Consider the following 16,407-nt stretch of genomic DNA (forward strand, 5'->3'; position numbering starts at 1 on the left):
TTCTGTTGGAATTCTATTCAAAAATTCTATTTGTTTTTTGCGCTGATTCGATTGAATATTCGATAAGAAAAAGTCAATAGATTTCCTATTTCTGTCTGAATTTTTCTTTTCATATTTTTTTCTATAAGATTGCTTGGGCATGAAGTTTTTAATTTTTTTCCACTCGGCTTCTGCAGTGCAAAATAAAACAAAATCCAACGGGAAAACTTGGAAAATTTGTGCCCAATAGTTCTAATAGAAAAAATCTAATAGAAGGATTCAAACAGAAATTCAAAATCTATTGACTTTTTCATATTAAATAGCCAATAGAATCAGCGCAAAAAATAAATAGAAAAACCAAAAACCAAAACCAATATAATTATTCTGGTTATTGGATTTTCTTATTGGAAAATTCCAATAGAATTCTCATAAAATTGCAATAGAATTTTCTAGCGAATTCACTACGTTTTCTATTGAATTTTGTCATGCGTGGATTAGTGAAGCAAATATTCTTCCTGCATTGGTCAATAAAAAAGTAAACAATATTAAATTGTTAAATCATTTGAAAATTTTAGTGCTCTTGAATAATGCCGTGCTTAAACAATCTGTTCATCCTCGCTTTTCTCCTTATTTCTTCGCAATAGGGAATTCAGTACAAAATTTCGTCGTCGACAGACTATTGATATTTTTCGCAAATTGGGGGAAGAATGTCAGCGAATGAATGAGTAGACACTAGTTTTTTTTGTTAAAAGGGAGAATGTATATTCCACCAAAAGCATCTGGAAATGCAGCAATTTAATTTAATTTTTTTAGTCATCCGAAAACATTCCGTTGAAAAATTCTATTGGATTTTTATTGAAAATTTAATTAGTTTTTCGCCGATTTTATTGAAAAATTTCTGCGCATTTTTTGTTTCATAGAAAGTTTTTTGTAGAAAACAATTTTTGAATTTGATCTTTTTATCCCTCTTATTTTATTGAGATGTGGTATTTGTTATAGAAATTGTTAATGAGAGGAGAAAAAATATTAGAAATTAATATCAGAGAATTTCTATCGAAAACATTTCAATAAAATCCGTCGTACAGAAATATCAAATCCTATTAGTCTTGAATGATTAAAACAAAACGTGCAGACAAGCTGCAGAATTTCTCGATGGAGTCCGCGACAAACTTACGAAAATCCAATAAAATTTCCTAGTGCCCTAGGAATTTTTTCTTGCATAGAAAACAGAAATTTAGAGAATGTATTCAAAAAGTTCGTAAGTGAGATAATTCCACTGTTTGCGCATGTTATCACCCCTCCAGTACTTTATATTAAACGACGGAATGAACTGAAAAATTCTGCGCTGCCAACTCGTAACTTCGACTTTCGTCAACAAAATTTGATAGAAAAACCTGAATTCTTAAATTTTATTGGATTTCTGTTGAACTTTTGAATAGTTATTGGCCAATTTTATGGAAATGTTCAACAGAAAAAGTCAATGGAATTCGATGTTTCTATTGACATATTTTCTATAGAATTTCCTCGGCTCAATTTTTTCTTTTCTTCTCATAAAAAAAATCAAACAAAAAAACTTTGAAAATTTGAGGCGAGAAAATTCACCAGAAAATATTTCAATAGAATAAGTTGTATAGAAAAATCGAATTCCATTGACTTCGATCAAATATTGAATTTTGAGCATTTCAACAGAATCAACCAAAACCTAATAGAAAGTTGAATAGCAATTCAATAGAATATTCTAACGAATTCGCCAAGTTTTTCAACTAAATTTCTTCATCCGTGCGAACGAAGAGTTTTAGTTAAATTATCGATGCTGCAACGTAAAGGAATATTCACTCTAATATTTTTGGATCAATGATTGTTATAAATGTAACAAAGAATGTCATTATTGTATTATGAATTAAAGGAAGTAGACGGTGCACGCCAAACACTTGTCATTTATATCTCGATAAGAGCACGCAGTGACTGGGATATATCGATGTATACTACCAGGGCTCACACTCAGTGGATAATCTAATGCCAAACGGTCCCCTAATACAGTGAATGATCCTGAGCCAGTCCGATAATTGACTTCGATTAGTGGTAGAGTATCAAAGCGTCATAAGTCTGGAAATCTGGAAATATTGAATAACATAAGCTGTTAATTGATAATGAGGATAATTTCCACTGTGAGAAGAAAAACATGTTTTCAAATAAATTTTCCGTGAATAAAAATAATTGCAAGATGAGAATTATCAAGAATTGGAAGTCTCGAAATAAGATTAAGTTTTATTAGAATTCGATTAATTAATTCTATTGGTTTCTTGCGCAAACTCAAAGAAATTCTTGAAGTTCTCATTATTAAATGAAAAAAGAAACTTGGAAAATTCACCCCGAAAATGAAAAATTAAAATGGCACGGGAAAGTTGCATAATTTTAGATAGAACTGGCACAAAAGCCAAAAAGAAATTTTCCATCAAATTCGAATAGAACTCCAATAGAATTCTTATGGAGTTTCAATAGAAATTCAGTAGAATTTTTTGGAAGTTCTGTGAAAATTTCCTGGAATAATCATATTGTTTTTTTTAGCTAATTCTGTCGCAAAATATAAAAACTATTTTGTAGAAATAAGTCAATAGATTTTTCCTATAGAAATCCATAGAAGTCAATAAATTTTTCTACAGAAATTCTTGGACGAAACATTTTTAAAACTTTATCAACTCCAATAGAATTCTTCTGAAATTTTGACATCAATTCTACCGATTTTTTTGTGGAAGAAAATGTTGGGTTTTTATACTAAATTCTTCATGCGTCATTATTTCAATTCACACAGTACTTTTTAAAGAACATGTTCTCTTCTCCCCGTTTACACTTTTTCACGTATGAAATAATTCGACAGACATTCAATCGAGTCTATTGAAATTCTGTTGAAATTTCAATAGAATTTTCCAGCACGTGCTCCAGGTTTTCTATCGAATTTTCCCAAATGTTCTGGCATATGCATTAAAATTTCACTGAAGCAATAATTAATTCAGTTAGTTATGCAATGATGATGGTAGTGGCATTATTCATGTCAGATGTTAACGTGAATTTCAACCTAGCAAATTATCTCGATTAATAACGAACTACTAGTGTACACGAGTAATTATTCTTCACTGCTACGTTCCCGATTAATGTCTCCTGTTCAGACAGATGAGGCAGTATGCAGGACCATCATCATTGCCAAATATGCTCCATAGTAACTGAAATTCATTTTTGTCAATTAAGTCGCATGTGGACGAAGTCAAGATACTTCAATAATAATTTATTTGTAATTGGGCGTTTGTTTATTTGTAGGGCGTCCCAAAATGGATCTGATATATCGTGAGGGCAGCTCGGGGGGCTTGGAGACACTTATTTATTTTGAATAAAAAAATCCTCCATTTGAAATTTTTCTTTCATTTCAATGAAACTGTCTTAATTAAATTTCATAAATAACTCATTCACTATAAATAAAGGATTACTGCATGTTGATAATAATATAATTTCTACTGAATTCTTTCCTTGAAGCAATGAAACATGTTTTATGCTCAAAACACTATTCATTTGATCTGACTAAAAATACAATTAAAAATCATTTCATTAAAAAAATCGCAGATTAATCCCTTGATTAAAAAAATCATCTATTTGAAATTTTTCTATTCATCTCAATGAAAATATTTCAATTATATTGCACGAATAATTCATTCATCCCACATGAATCCTCCATTCGAATCCAATGAATCCAAATAAAATATTATTCCATATTTATAACGATATAATTCCTAATGAATTCTGTCTTCGGATCAAGAGAACATTTTTTACGCTTAAAAATGTTCACTTGATCCGCACAAAAACGCAAATAAAAATCACCTTCAAGTTTAAATAAACCCATTTATTCGCTTCAAACAAAAATATTTCCATTAAAAAAACCAACTCTCTGGTACTTAATGTATCCCTTTCGCACATCACTCGCATCTTTCTCCCACGAATGACTAGATAAAAAAAAATATAAAAATCATGGCTCACCTCATAGGATCTTCAAAATAGTCTGACGGAACTTGAAACAATTCAGGATCAATATCGTGTTTGAATGTGAACTCTTGAAATGTTATCTTAGCGGTAACTGTAGGCAGAATTGGTATATCAATTTTAACAGGAAATCCAGGTGGTAATTTCATCAATACAAATTGACGAAGTTTGCTGAAGTGTTTGAAGGGTGCGATAACTTCCAGCACATTCAGTAACATATCGACAGTGAGTGGAAAATCAGAGCTCATAGCAGCGGTGGCTTTGAAGGACTTGCTGCTCTCTTTATACACGAGATTACGACCTAGGAGGGGACATTCACCTGGGGGTGCCTCGAGATAAGCCTCCCAAGTGATTTTCGAGTCAGGCGGTGGGTTCAGGGATGCTCGTCTGGTCAGTGGTTCACCATTGGCAAAGCCCTGCGAGCTGCCCTTCGTGAGTGACTCCATAATAGCTTTATTCTTCTGCAAATCTTCTTCACTCAAGTGCTCACGTCTCTTTCTGCTCTCAAATACAATGCCATTTATCTGATAAAAATCAGCATTGAATTGGCCAATCATTTCCCTCTTGTCCTCCCTGAATATCCAGCCAGTTTGAGCTCTGGAGAATGTTATCCCCTTTGTCGACATTTGTGCTGCCATAATATCACTCGACATGAGTATATCAACTTCATCCTCAATTTCGAGCTCAGTCTCCTCGTACTTGACTCGCTGATATATCTTGGCCTTGTTATCCAGTACAGTTAGTGATTTTCCTGGCTTCTGATCGCCATTGAATATGAATGATATGTCACCGCGCTCCCATCGCATGTCATTGAAATCAACTAGAGTCGTGTCCATACGTATTGATGAGCCACATTTGTGTATTCTACATATATCGGAGGGCAATATTCGCGATACGAGGGGCACCCAGCTTTGAAAATCCCATTTTAGTTCCATGTAGAAGTCACCCATTTTACGGAGTGCTTCCACCAAATTTGGACGCCTTTTCTCCATCTGCTCGCGTGCTTGTTGCTTCAATTTTCGCACGAGGGATGATATTGTCTGCCTGTCGCCGTAGCTTATCGCCTCGGCGAGGGGACTCCAGCCCGACAAATTTTTTACTTTTACTGGGGCACCGTGGGCAAGCAAGAGCTGGACGCACTCTTTCCTGCCCAGCATCACTGCTAAGTGGAGGGGTGTGTTACCTGGAATTAATTTTGAGGTGAAGGTGACGCGTGCTCATTCTTTTCTTTCGTTTTTCAGCGGTATTCGTGCACGACAAATGGCATGCGTATACTCCAAAAATAATTGTTTATTTGAGGATTTCGTAGGACTCAAATATGATTTTTAAGAGTTTGAATTAAGGCCTGGGTTTACTATCTTTCGAATGTTTTCTGGATTTTTTTTTATCTTTCGTAATCCGAAATTGTCCATTGAGTGGTACATGGTGTAGGAATTCCCAAAAATTATGATAGAATGATAAAAAAATAGAAAAAATTCTGAACTTTTTCAAAGAGCGTTTTTAATTGAGATTCAGAATGAGTTGAAAGAAGTGGAAATTAGAAATATCTGACTGGCTGTGGCAAATTTTCTATTAGCTATTTTCCATGGTGAATAACAAAACACTAACTCCCCGTGGGAAGTGACAGCTAGGTATCTCAATAAATAAAAAATGCTCTTTGAAAAAATCAAGAATTTTTTCTACTTTTTTAAAATTATTCAATCATAATTTTTCAAAACTTCTGCATGACGCAGGACTTAGTTGACAATTTCAGATGACGAAAGATGAAAAAAACATCAAGATAACGTTCGAAAGATAGTACACCCGGGCCTTAAATTCTTCAAAACTTCAAGCTGAGACTTTTGGAGGTTTCAAAAATTGAAAAAAAATTTGGAATAGATGTTCAGTAGAAATTAAAAAAGAATAATTTAAAAGGGTTCTCAATTTTTTTTCTAATAAGTTCTCTTTTTAATCTTACCATGTTTGTCTTTCTCGGCAATATCATGGGTCCTCAGTAGGAAACTCAGCGTCTTGATGTCGCCTTGGAAAATACACTTGTGGAGTGGATATGCTGCATTCAACGTGTCATTGGCCATTGTTAATAACTCCGTTACGAAGGGGCACAAGTTGTTTGAAAAATTGCATCTAAACTCATGTTTTTCCCTGACGGACACTCCACCTCATCACGCATTATCAACAAATTTCCACAATGCTCATGGTGAACTATTGTATTAGTCAATAATGACACAGTTCAGTCGTTTGTGTTTGATTTGTCTCCTCTGATCTTCCTGGCTCTGAAAATTAATTTTCTTCTTGAGCTTATTTTCACTGCATTCTTCTTTCTTCTCTCCTTAACACGTATGGAACAATCTGACAGAAAAGTCTAGGCCTTGACGCTTGAACAAATAGAAATAGAAAAACCTGGGGAATTCGGTAAACAATTCTATTGGATTTCTATTAAACTTTCTGTTGGTTATAACATAAATTGTACAGAAAAATCGAATTCCATTGATTTTTTCTGTAAAGTATTTTCTATTGAACATTTCAATAATCAGCCAAATTAATAAAAAATTCAATAGAAATTTAATAGAATTGTCTACCGAATTCCGTAGGTTTTTCTATTAAATTTGTTCATGCGTGTCTTTCACTTCTTATTGACACGGATGGGAACAATGTGACCACATCTCGCTTTCTCTGCGGAATACTACCTAATTCCCATCAGAACTCCACTAGAATCTTTTGGAGTCTTGATAGAGTTCTATTTAAGAATTGAATATCTTTCCCGTGCATTTTTCAAATAGATATTTTTTACAGAAAGAAGTCTATAAATGTTGATTTTTCTACATAACTCATTCTGCTGACATTATTTCTAACAGAACTTTTAGGTAAGAATTATCAAAATGAATTTCGTCATTTTTTCTTGGATTTTACTATGAGAAAAAATAAAAAACAGCTAAAAAACTTTGAAAAATTTATGCCCAAGAATTTCTACAGAAAAATAAGAAACTAGAGACCTTTTTCACCAAATTTGTCTCCCTCAATTGAACGAATCACTGTTGTTATTAGTTTTATCTTGGTTCCACTGCCCATGCGTTAACGATTTTTCATTAATCCTTATGACAACAGCACAAAAATAATCATTACCTCGTATCAATCAGTCTGTTCGGATCAATTCGTGGTTGGAATCATGTTCCAAATGAAAATATTCCAGCGTTGATTGTCAGTGGAACTCATGTTCGACAGATATGTGTGGGTAGCACCTGCTCCTCATTATCCCCACGATTTTTTCGTCTCAATATTTGTGTTAAAATTTACGAGGTGATTTCATCACCACCACGAGCTGTCAGGGGAGACAAATGTCGCCTACGGAATCGCCATGTTTAAAGCTTGTAAAACTGTACAGTCAGTTGAAAAAACTACAGGTGTTGCAATATTCAACGTTTACCTGGAAAAAATCTCAACTGGTGGCATTGAATTTCGATGAAATTGGTGGATTGCACGAGATTTTTAGGGGAAAATTATCAGACACTGTTCAGCACAAATCACCATATTGCCGCATGAGTCTCAACTTACTGCTGTTTTTCTCGTTTTTATTCCTGATTCACGAGTTCTAAATCAGCACGCACCGTGACACATTCATTGAGCATGGTCTACAAGTAAAGTCTGACAGCGGTTGAAGTTTTACTTTGACATGTCGACTGTGGGACGTGGGAATTCACGTCTCTCGTGACACTTGGTCACATATGTTCACTGACGAACGGGATAACACTCGGTATGCATGGGACTTGTTTTATTTCATGGAAATAATGAGTATTTTCGCAAGTGTGGAACAGACAATATTTACATTCACGACAGAGCGCAAATGGCGTCGCCGGACATTTCTACAGCTGAGTTTTCACCGTTTTACCATCCGAGCGGCACGAAAAAGTTTAAGGATGTTCAGCCAAAACTCACATGGTTCGCCGTAATTTTGATACTGTCTCATATGCCAGGTTCATATTTGAGCCACACGTTAGTAATAATCTTGATCCTTCCATCGGGGCATCGCAGTGGGAAATTAATTTCTGAAAATGACTTCTTGTAACGTTACGCTTAGGGAAGAAACGTGACCGTGTGAACTTTGATCGAGATGTTGCATGGGTTAGACACTCAAGATATTGAAAAAAAACCACAAGCCATTTACTTTAGACTATGGAGAATCTATCGCCGGCGAGAACAAGTAGGGGACCGGGCCATATAGGCGTGATATCTTCGATTGATTTTCGAATTGCTCTAAAAAAAATTTGACCGCCATTACGAGTCGAGCAACGCGACAACACCGCACAACAGCTGATCGAGGTCGGTAAAGTCGGTGACGATAATTCAGTGCTGGAAGCATATGGACACGTATAACACACACAAACATTCATCTCACTGTTACAACCCCACTACTAGCCGAAGCGTGCGACGTTGCCCGATCAAAATTCGACTGTTACCACTGCAGTCACAAGTGCTCCATTATTTATGAACATTTTCTTTAATTATTGTTTTTGAGACCGGAAAAGTACGCCATAACACTTCTAATCTGATGAGAAAAATAATTTGTAACATGAATGATTTATTTAGTCAATTTTATTTTTATTTTTAATTGAGTTGTGCACTTGATAGGTTCAACATCCTTAATGGAAAACCTAGCGAATTCGCTAGAGAATTCTGTTGGATTTCTATTGAATTTTTTATTAGTTTTTGGCCGATTGTATTGAAATGGTCAATGAAAATATTCTATTGAGAATATAGTCAATTGAATTAGATTTTTCTATACAACTTATTCTATTTAGATATTTTCTGTAGAGTTTCCTCGGCTCAAATTGTATGAATTTTTTTCATTCTATTTATCGTTTCTTCTCATCAAGAAAATCAAACAAAAAAATTGGAAATTTTGAGCAGAGTAAATTCTATAGAAAATATTCTATAGAAAAAATCGAACGATTTTGATCTTTCTGTGAAATTTAATCTATTGAAATGTGTTCTATAAGAATTTTTCGACATCAATTTCTTCATTTTTTACTACTTTTCGACATTTTTACTGCAAATGGCGGAATTTAAATAGAATGTGATCTTTCTATACAACTTATTCTGTTAAAATTATTCCTATAGAATTTAATATAGAAAGAATGTCAACAAAATATTTTTTATAGAATGATCAAATTATATTGATTTTTTAGATTTAATATTTTTTTATAAACATTTCTATGAGAAATGTTCGAATTTATGTGAACAACGTTCGAACAAGTTGCAGGAATTTTCAATAGAATTCTTCAGGAATAATTCAGGAATAATTCAATAGAATAGACTTCTCGCACACGTGAGTTCACCCTCTCCATTCATTCTACATTCACAGACGATCAGCCATATTGTTATCACCGCCTGCTCGTCAATAGTTGAGCGCACACAAGGTGCCGATTACTTCTGGTACGAAATTTGTCGCTTCGCATTTGTAATCACGAGTAAATTGACAATTGATTTCAGAAACAGAAATGTCACTCATCCAGAGCTTCATTTCACGTTTTGTGCCCATTGTCAAGGCAGGCGATGAGGAGTTGGTTGATCCTCTTAAGGTTCTTCGTGTGAGTACTACAACCTCTGAAAATAATTACATAATTCAATAACCTGGAATTCGCCCTATATAATTGTGAAATTATAAGTGACATGTATCGTACAATTCTTCAAGAATTGTTGAATTGTGGGAACAATTTTGTAGAAAAATTGTGGAAATTGTTTAATTTATTCACAGCTCTATATCTGGCAATCTTTGAATCCTGGACACTTCCATTTCATTTGGATCTCTATAGGCCTGTCAAACAAAAGCTCAGTTTATATACACATTGGGAAATTCAATGGAAAAACCTACGTTTTTTACCACGAAATTCTGCAAAGTTCTATTTATATTCGACTGAAGTTTTTTTGGAACTTTATTCGGTTTTTGTTCGAATGCCGTTTGAGATTTTATGATAAATAGCATTTTTTGACAGGGAGTTTTGGTAGGAAAAAGTTAATAGTTGACAGTAAAATCCTCTGAATTTGAAAACTTTCTCCCCTTCAAATCCTGGAAATTAGGGAATTTCTCATGTGAAGCTTTTCCCAAAAAATAACATGAAAAAAAAACTTCCTGGAATTTTGAATTAATTTTAGTGTAACAATTTTTAGTGAATTAATTTTAGTGTAAAATATTCGGTCGCGAATATCGACTGAATACTTCATAATTAGTGGTATTATTGGCAAATAGTGATGAGACGTCGATGCTCCACGTTTTTGTTGAAATACCTTCGGTGAACTTTCGATCAAAATTGATCAACAGATTTGGCTATTTTTTCTCCAGTGAAATGCTTTTTTAGTTTTGTAGTCGATCATCAGAGCTTTCATTTAACCCTCATTTGACCCTGTTTCCGGACATTTTGGAAAGATTTTATTATTCAAACTTTGCAGGTCTGAATTTGAAGCTCAATATTAAACCATTAGAAAAGATTTTAAAAGTCTGAAAAAAAATAGAAAGTTTATTTTGGAGGAAGATAATTAATAATTAAAAAATTGCAATTTTTGAAACTTTATAAACAATTTATGAACAGCGAATGTCTAAAAAAATAATTCTGTGTAAAATGTAACTTCAATTGCGCTGAATATTCATGATTATTTTTCAAATTGTTTTCACGCAATTTAATTGACAAATTGATGTTCTGATGATTTGATGATTGAAAATGGTTGAATCTGCGCAAAGAAAAAAAACTTTTTCTATTGAATATTTTCTATTGAACATTTCAATGCAAAAATTCAATAGAAATCCAACAGGATTTTCTAACAAATTCGTTAGGTTCTATTAAATTTTTTCGTGCATGTAAATAAAAAAGAATGATTTTGCTTTGTAATTTTCAGGAGCAATGCTCACAGAAGCCAAATTGCGTCAAGTTCCAGGAGAGACTGAGCACGTGTAACGATCGAGTCAATTCCAGAAAGGAAACTGAGGAAACCTGCCTCGAAGAGATCATAGATTATGTTAGCTGCGTAGATCACTGTGCTTCAAAAACCCTCTTCAGCAAGCTCAAGTAAATGGGAGAATTCACCAGAATGGAGAAAAAAAATATCGGTCCTTCCGATCCCTGAATTATACTTACCATAGTTATACTTGTCATGTACATAAAAATTTGAATCTAGTAATAGAGGAAAAAAGAAATCAACTGTTATTGGGAATCATTCATTAAAGACACGAACTTTTTTTTAATCCTCTTTTCTTATACATATATTTTTTGTTCCAATAGAGAGTAGAGTTAGTCACTGCACAGTGAAGATATAGATTTAGGAGGAACATATTTTGATTCTCTGCGTTCATTCCGGTCCAACTTGCAGGACTTCAAAGCAAACAGAACATACTCGTACCGGTTTGTTAAGTCCGAACTTTAGTATTGGCACATCTTGACCTGAGCATTTGCTGCACAGTATTCTCCCGCAGTGGCGACTGAAAAAGAATGATACATTGGGCTCACGTGGAATGGCGAAGATCGACAAATGGAGGTTTTTGACTTTGAGTGGAGGAATTTTGATTAGATTTCAGTGAAAGCCCCAGTTTTGAATTTTTGCAAATAATTTAACATGTTTTGGGAATTCTGTGAATTCATTTAATGATGGAACTCTTCGATCAATGCCCACAGTATTCCCTGTACTGTAAAAGTTGTTTTATAAATTAAATGGCAGCTGCAATTGAATATCAGATGTTGTGAATTTTAATCCAATCAAAATTGACTGGTTTTAATTGAAAAATGATAAAAATCTCAAGCGAATATATAATGGAAAAAATTGAGGAGAAAATTTTTAATTAGATTTCGGCGAAAACCCCAGGTTTTGGGTTTTTAGAAATAACTTGATATTATTTGGCAATTCTGTGAATTCATTTAATCATGAAATGCATCGATCAATACTCAGTATTCCCTGTGCTGTCAGAGTTAAAAAAAAATGAATAGCAGCTGCAATTGAATGTCAGATGTTGTGAATTTTAATCCAATCAAAGTTGACTGGTTTTAATTGAAAAATGATAAAAATCTCAAGCGAATATATAATGGAAAAATTGAGGGGAAAATTTTTAATTAGATTTCGGTGAAAACCCCAGGTTTTGGGTTTTTAGAAATAACTTGATGTTATTTGGCAATTCTGTGAATTCATTTAATCATGAAATGTATCGATCAATACTCAGTATTCCCTGTGCTGTCAGAGTTAAAAAAAAAATGAATAGCAGCTGCAATTGAATGTCAGATGTTGTGAATTTTAATCCAATCAAAGTTGACTGGTTTTAATTGAAAAATGATAAAAATCTCAAGCGAATATATAATGGAAAAATTGAGGGGAAAATTTTTAATTAGATTTCGGTGAAAACCCCAGGTTTTGGGTTTTTAGAAATAACTTGATATTATTTGGGAATTCTGGGAATTCATTTAATCATGAAATTCATCGATCAATACTCAGGATTCCCTGTGCTGTCAGAGTTAAACAAAAATGAATAGCAGCTGCAATTGAATGTCAGATGTTGTGAATTTTAATCCAATCAAAAATGACTGGTTTTAATTGAAAAATGATAAAAAACTCAAGAGAATATAATGGAAAAAATTGAGGGGAAAAATTTTAATTAGATTTCGGTGAAAACCCCAGGTTTTGGGTTTTTAGAAATAACCTGATATTATTTGGGAATTCTGGGAATTCATTTAATCATGAAATGCATCGATCAATACTCAGTATTCCCTGTGCTGTCAGAGTTAAAAAAAAATGAATAGCAGCTGCAATTGAATGTCAGATGTTGTGAATTTTAATCCAATCAAAATTGACTGGTTTTAATTGAAAAATGATAAAAAACTCAAGAGAATATAATGGAAAAAATTGAGGGGAAAAATTTTAATTAGATTTCGGTGAAAACCCCAGGTTTTGGATTTTTAGAAATAACTTGATATTATTTGGCAATTCTGTGAATTCATTTAATCATGTAATTCATCGATCAATACTCAGTATTCCCTGTGCTGTCAGAGTTAAAAAAAAATGAATAGCAGCTGCAATTGAATGTCAGATGTGTGAATTTTAATCCAATCAAAAATGACTGGTTTTAAGTGAAAAATGATAAAAATCTCAAGAGAATATATAATGGACAAAATTGAGAGGAAAAATTTAAATTAAATAGAATAAAATAAAATATAATAGAATTCCAATAGAATTTCCACCCTAATGCATTACAATTTTCTATAAATTTTTTTCGTTAATATAAAAAAATATAAAAATATTACCAATGATGTTTCCTCATAGTAAGCGAAAATTTAGTTCCACATTCAAGACAAATGTCTTTGTCAGCCCAAGGTGCTTCTTGAGTCAGCGAGTCCAATAATCTATAGAGCAATTGCTTCGTTGCGACTTGATAATTGAATATCGTAATTCCGTCTTTGTTCATGGAGCCGAGGCAAGCGCCAGCCTTCACCAACGTCCGACATAAATTCCCATTGCCCTTCATGTAGGCTATCAGCAAAGGCGTATTCCCATCTGCATCTGCATTTCACAATTTTCATTCATTCAAATTTCAATCATTACACATTTACTTTGAGAGCCACAACGATTACCTGCATTGTTTATTGGATATTGCGCCATGCACTCGAGGAAAAGATCACAGATCGTCGCCGCATTATCACGCCCACATCTTGCCAATTCGTGGAGGGGATTTCTTCCCTTGAGATTGACAGTCTCGGCGTCTAGGGTACACTCTGTCAACAATGTTCTGACTACTGAGACGTGACCCTCTCGTACCGCTACGTGGAGTGCGTTATCACCGTCAGCATTGACAGCATCAAAATTTATACCGTTCTGGAATGGTAAATGATGTTTTTTCAAAATCGCAAATACATAAAAATAAATTTCACTCAAAATTCAATGGAATTCTACATTTTTTAGCAGTAGGGAGACGAGAATTCCTCCAAATTACTAGAATTTTCAAACGAAACAGGAATATTCCGCATATACTGTTAATTTATACCATTTTGATCTAGTTGGAGTTATTTTTTAAAAATTGCAAAGACAAAAAAAAATAATTCACTGAAAATTCAATGGAATTCTACATTTTTTAGCAGTAAGGAGACGAGAATTCCTCCAAATTACTACAATTTTCAAACGAAACAGGAATATTCCGTATATATTGTTAATTTATACCATTTTGAAATAGTTGAAGTTATTTCTTAAAAATCGCAAAGACAAAAAAAATAATTCACTTAAAATTTAATGGAATTCTATATTTTTTAGCAGTAGGGAGACGAGAATTCCTCCAAATTACTAGAATTTTCAAACGAAACAGGAATATTCCGCATATACTGTTAATTTATACCATTTTGATCTAGTTGGAGTTATTTTTTAAAAATTGCAAAGACAAAAAAAAATAATTCACTGAAAATTCAATGGAATTCTACATTTTTTAGCAGTAAGGAGACGAGAATTCCTCCAAATTACTACAATTTTCAAACGAAACAGGAATATTCCGTATATATTGTTAATTTATACCATTTTGAAATAGTTGAAGTTATTTCTTAAAAATCGCAAAGACAAAAAAAATAATTCACTTAAAATTTAATGGAATTCTATATTTTTTAGCAGTAGGGAGACGAGAATTCCTCCAAATTACTAGAATTTTCAAACGAAACAGGAATATTCCGCATATACTGTTAATTTATACCATTTTGAAATAGTTGGAGTTATTTTTTAAAAATTGCAAAGACAAAAAAAATAATTCACTTAAAATTTAATGGAATTCTACATTTTTTAGCAGTAGGGAGACGAGAATTCCTCCAAATTACTAGAATTTTCAAACGAAACAGGAATATTCCGCATATACTGTTAATTTATACCATTTTGATCTAGTTGGAGTTATTTTTTAAAAATTGCAAAGACAAAAAAAAATAATTCACTGAAAATTCAATGGAATTCTACATTTTTTAGCAGTAAGGAGACGAGAATTCCTCCAAATTACTACAATTTTCAAACGAAACAGGAATATTCCGTATATATTGTTAATTTATACCATTTTGAAATAGTTGAAGTTATTTCTTAAAAATCGCAAAGACAAAAAAAATAATTCACTTAAAATTTAATGGAATTCTATATTTTTTAGCAGTAGGGAGACGAGAATTCCTCCAAATTACTAGAATTTTCAAACGAAACATGAATATTCCACATATATTGTTAATTTATACCATTTTGAAATAGTTGGAGGTATTTTTTAAAAATTGCAAAGACAAAAAAAATAATTCACTGAAAATTCAACGGAATTCTACATTTTTTAGCAGTAGGGAGACGAGAATTCCTCCAAATTACTAGAATTTTCAAACGAAACATGAATATTCCACATATATTGTTAATTTATACCATTTTGAAATAGTTGGAGGTATTTTTTAAAAATTGCAAAGACAAAAAAAATAATTCACTGAAAATTCAACGGAATTCTACATTTTTTAGCAGTAGGGAGACGAGAATTCCTCCAAATTACTAGAATTTTCAAACGAAACAGGAATATTCCGCATATACTGTTAATTTATACCATTTTGATCTAGTTGGAGTTATTTTTTAAAAATTGCAAAGACAAAAAAAAATAATTCACTGAAAATTCAATGGAATTCTACATTTTTTAGCAGTAGGGAGACGAGAATTCCTCCAAATTACTAGAATTTTCAAACGAAACAGGAATATTCCGTATATATTGTTAATTTATACTATTTTGAAATAGTTGGAGGTATTTCGTAAAAATCGCAAAGACAAAAAAAAATAATTCACTAAAAATTCAATGAAAGTTTATATTTTTCAGCAGTAGAGAGACTGAAATTCCCTCAACTTACTTGAAACTTTGAATAAAAACTTGAGAATTTTCAGTCCCGAAATTGATTAAAATTTCACTGAAACTGTCACCTAGTAAAAATTTTCCCAAAATTCCATAAAAAAAATTTTCAATAGTGCCCGTTCATTTCTAATAAAATTCTAATATAATTTATAATAAACTCTAATATAATTTCCAATAGAATTCGAACAGAACATCCATAGAATTGTTATAGAATTCCACTAGAAATTCAAAACAATGTTTTCAAGAAAACACCAAGTTCACCTATTAAATTTGTCGTACGTTCGAAAAAAAATCATGAAACTTCAAATTTCCCTGAAAATTGAATGGAATTCCAAATCTTGAGCAGCAAATACACAAAGACCCCCAAGTCACTTGAATTTTCAATAAACACATGAAAATTCATTCCCAAAATAACGCAAAATTCTCAAGTATTTGAAAATTGACATGAATTATAACGCGAATTGAAATTATAATTCGCCTGAATTATCCTGATCTCTGCGTCCTCCAATAACTAGACTGAAATCGACCCCCCCCCCCCC

At 32.7% G+C, this 16,407-nt stretch overlaps 3 protein-coding genes across 7 annotated transcripts in view; 1 reads left to right on the plus strand and 2 right to left on the minus strand.

Annotated features, from left to right (window-relative positions):
• LOC107041217 (ankyrin repeat domain-containing protein 13C) overlaps positions 1 to 7,873 on the minus strand; it is a 12,443-nt gene extending 4,570 nt beyond the window's left edge. The window contains exons 1-6 of one of the 5 annotated variants that reach the window (XR_001461043.2): positions 7,433 to 7,873; positions 7,132 to 7,350; positions 5,966 to 6,281; positions 4,006 to 5,191; positions 3,096 to 3,200; positions 1,979 to 2,093 (exon numbers count right to left, since the gene is read on the minus strand). Coding sequence is in view for 3 of the 5 variants with exons in the window: in XM_015261659.2 (XP_015117145.1) it covers positions 3,143 to 3,200; positions 4,006 to 5,191; positions 5,966 to 6,083 (1,362 nt within the window). In the remaining 2 variants the exon portion in view is untranslated. Of the gene's footprint in view, positions 1 to 1,678; positions 2,094 to 3,095; positions 3,201 to 4,005; positions 5,192 to 5,965; positions 6,282 to 7,131 lie in introns of those variants that run through there. The other 4 variants (XR_001461042.2, XM_015261659.2, XM_015261661.2 and 1 more) reach the window with 4 other exon arrangements.
• Positions 7,874 to 7,926: 53 nt separating this feature from the next.
• Positions 7,927 to 11,242, plus strand: LOC107041221 (cytochrome b-c1 complex subunit 6, mitochondrial). The gene is made up of 4 exons (XM_015261665.2): positions 7,927 to 7,998; positions 9,368 to 9,422; positions 9,496 to 9,593; positions 10,897 to 11,242. Exons 1-4 carry the CDS (start codon positions 7,942 to 7,944, stop codon positions 11,068 to 11,070), a joined length of 384 nt encoding a protein of 127 aa, XP_015117151.1. The 5' UTR covers positions 7,927 to 7,941; the 3' UTR covers positions 11,071 to 11,242.
• LOC107041216 (rabankyrin-5) overlaps positions 11,215 to 16,407 on the minus strand; it is a 21,342-nt gene continuing 16,149 nt past the window's right edge. The window contains exons 8-10 of the mRNA XM_015261657.2: positions 13,611 to 13,851; positions 13,284 to 13,539; positions 11,215 to 11,476 (exon numbers count right to left, since the gene is read on the minus strand). Of these exons, the coding sequence (XP_015117143.1) occupies positions 11,347 to 11,476; positions 13,284 to 13,539; positions 13,611 to 13,851 (627 nt within the window). The 3' untranslated portion in view covers positions 11,215 to 11,346. The remainder of the gene's footprint in view (positions 11,477 to 13,283; positions 13,540 to 13,610; positions 13,852 to 16,407) is intronic.

The sequence above is a fragment of the Diachasma alloeum genome, unplaced genomic scaffold (genome assembly GCF_001412515.2).
Source record: "Diachasma alloeum isolate Michigan unplaced genomic scaffold, Dall2.0 Dall_scaffold_00359, whole genome shotgun sequence".
Lineage (NCBI taxonomy): Eukaryota > Metazoa > Arthropoda > Insecta > Hymenoptera > Braconidae > Diachasma > Diachasma alloeum.

What these genes read in the sequence shown, in the direction of transcription:
- LOC107041221 (XM_015261665.2), top strand. Translation starts at nt 7,942, where the DNA reads ATGGTTCGCCGTAATTTTGATACTGTCTCATATGCCAGGTTCATATTT. An exon ending in AATAGTTGAGCGCACACAAG is followed by an intron (nt 9,423 to 9,495) that starts GTGCCGATTACT and finishes AATTGATTTCAG; the next exon opens with AAACAGAAATGTCACTCATC. An exon ending in ATCCTCTTAAGGTTCTTCGT is followed by an intron (nt 9,594 to 10,896) that starts GTGAGTACTACA and finishes TGTAATTTTCAG; the next exon opens with GAGCAATGCTCACAGAAGCC.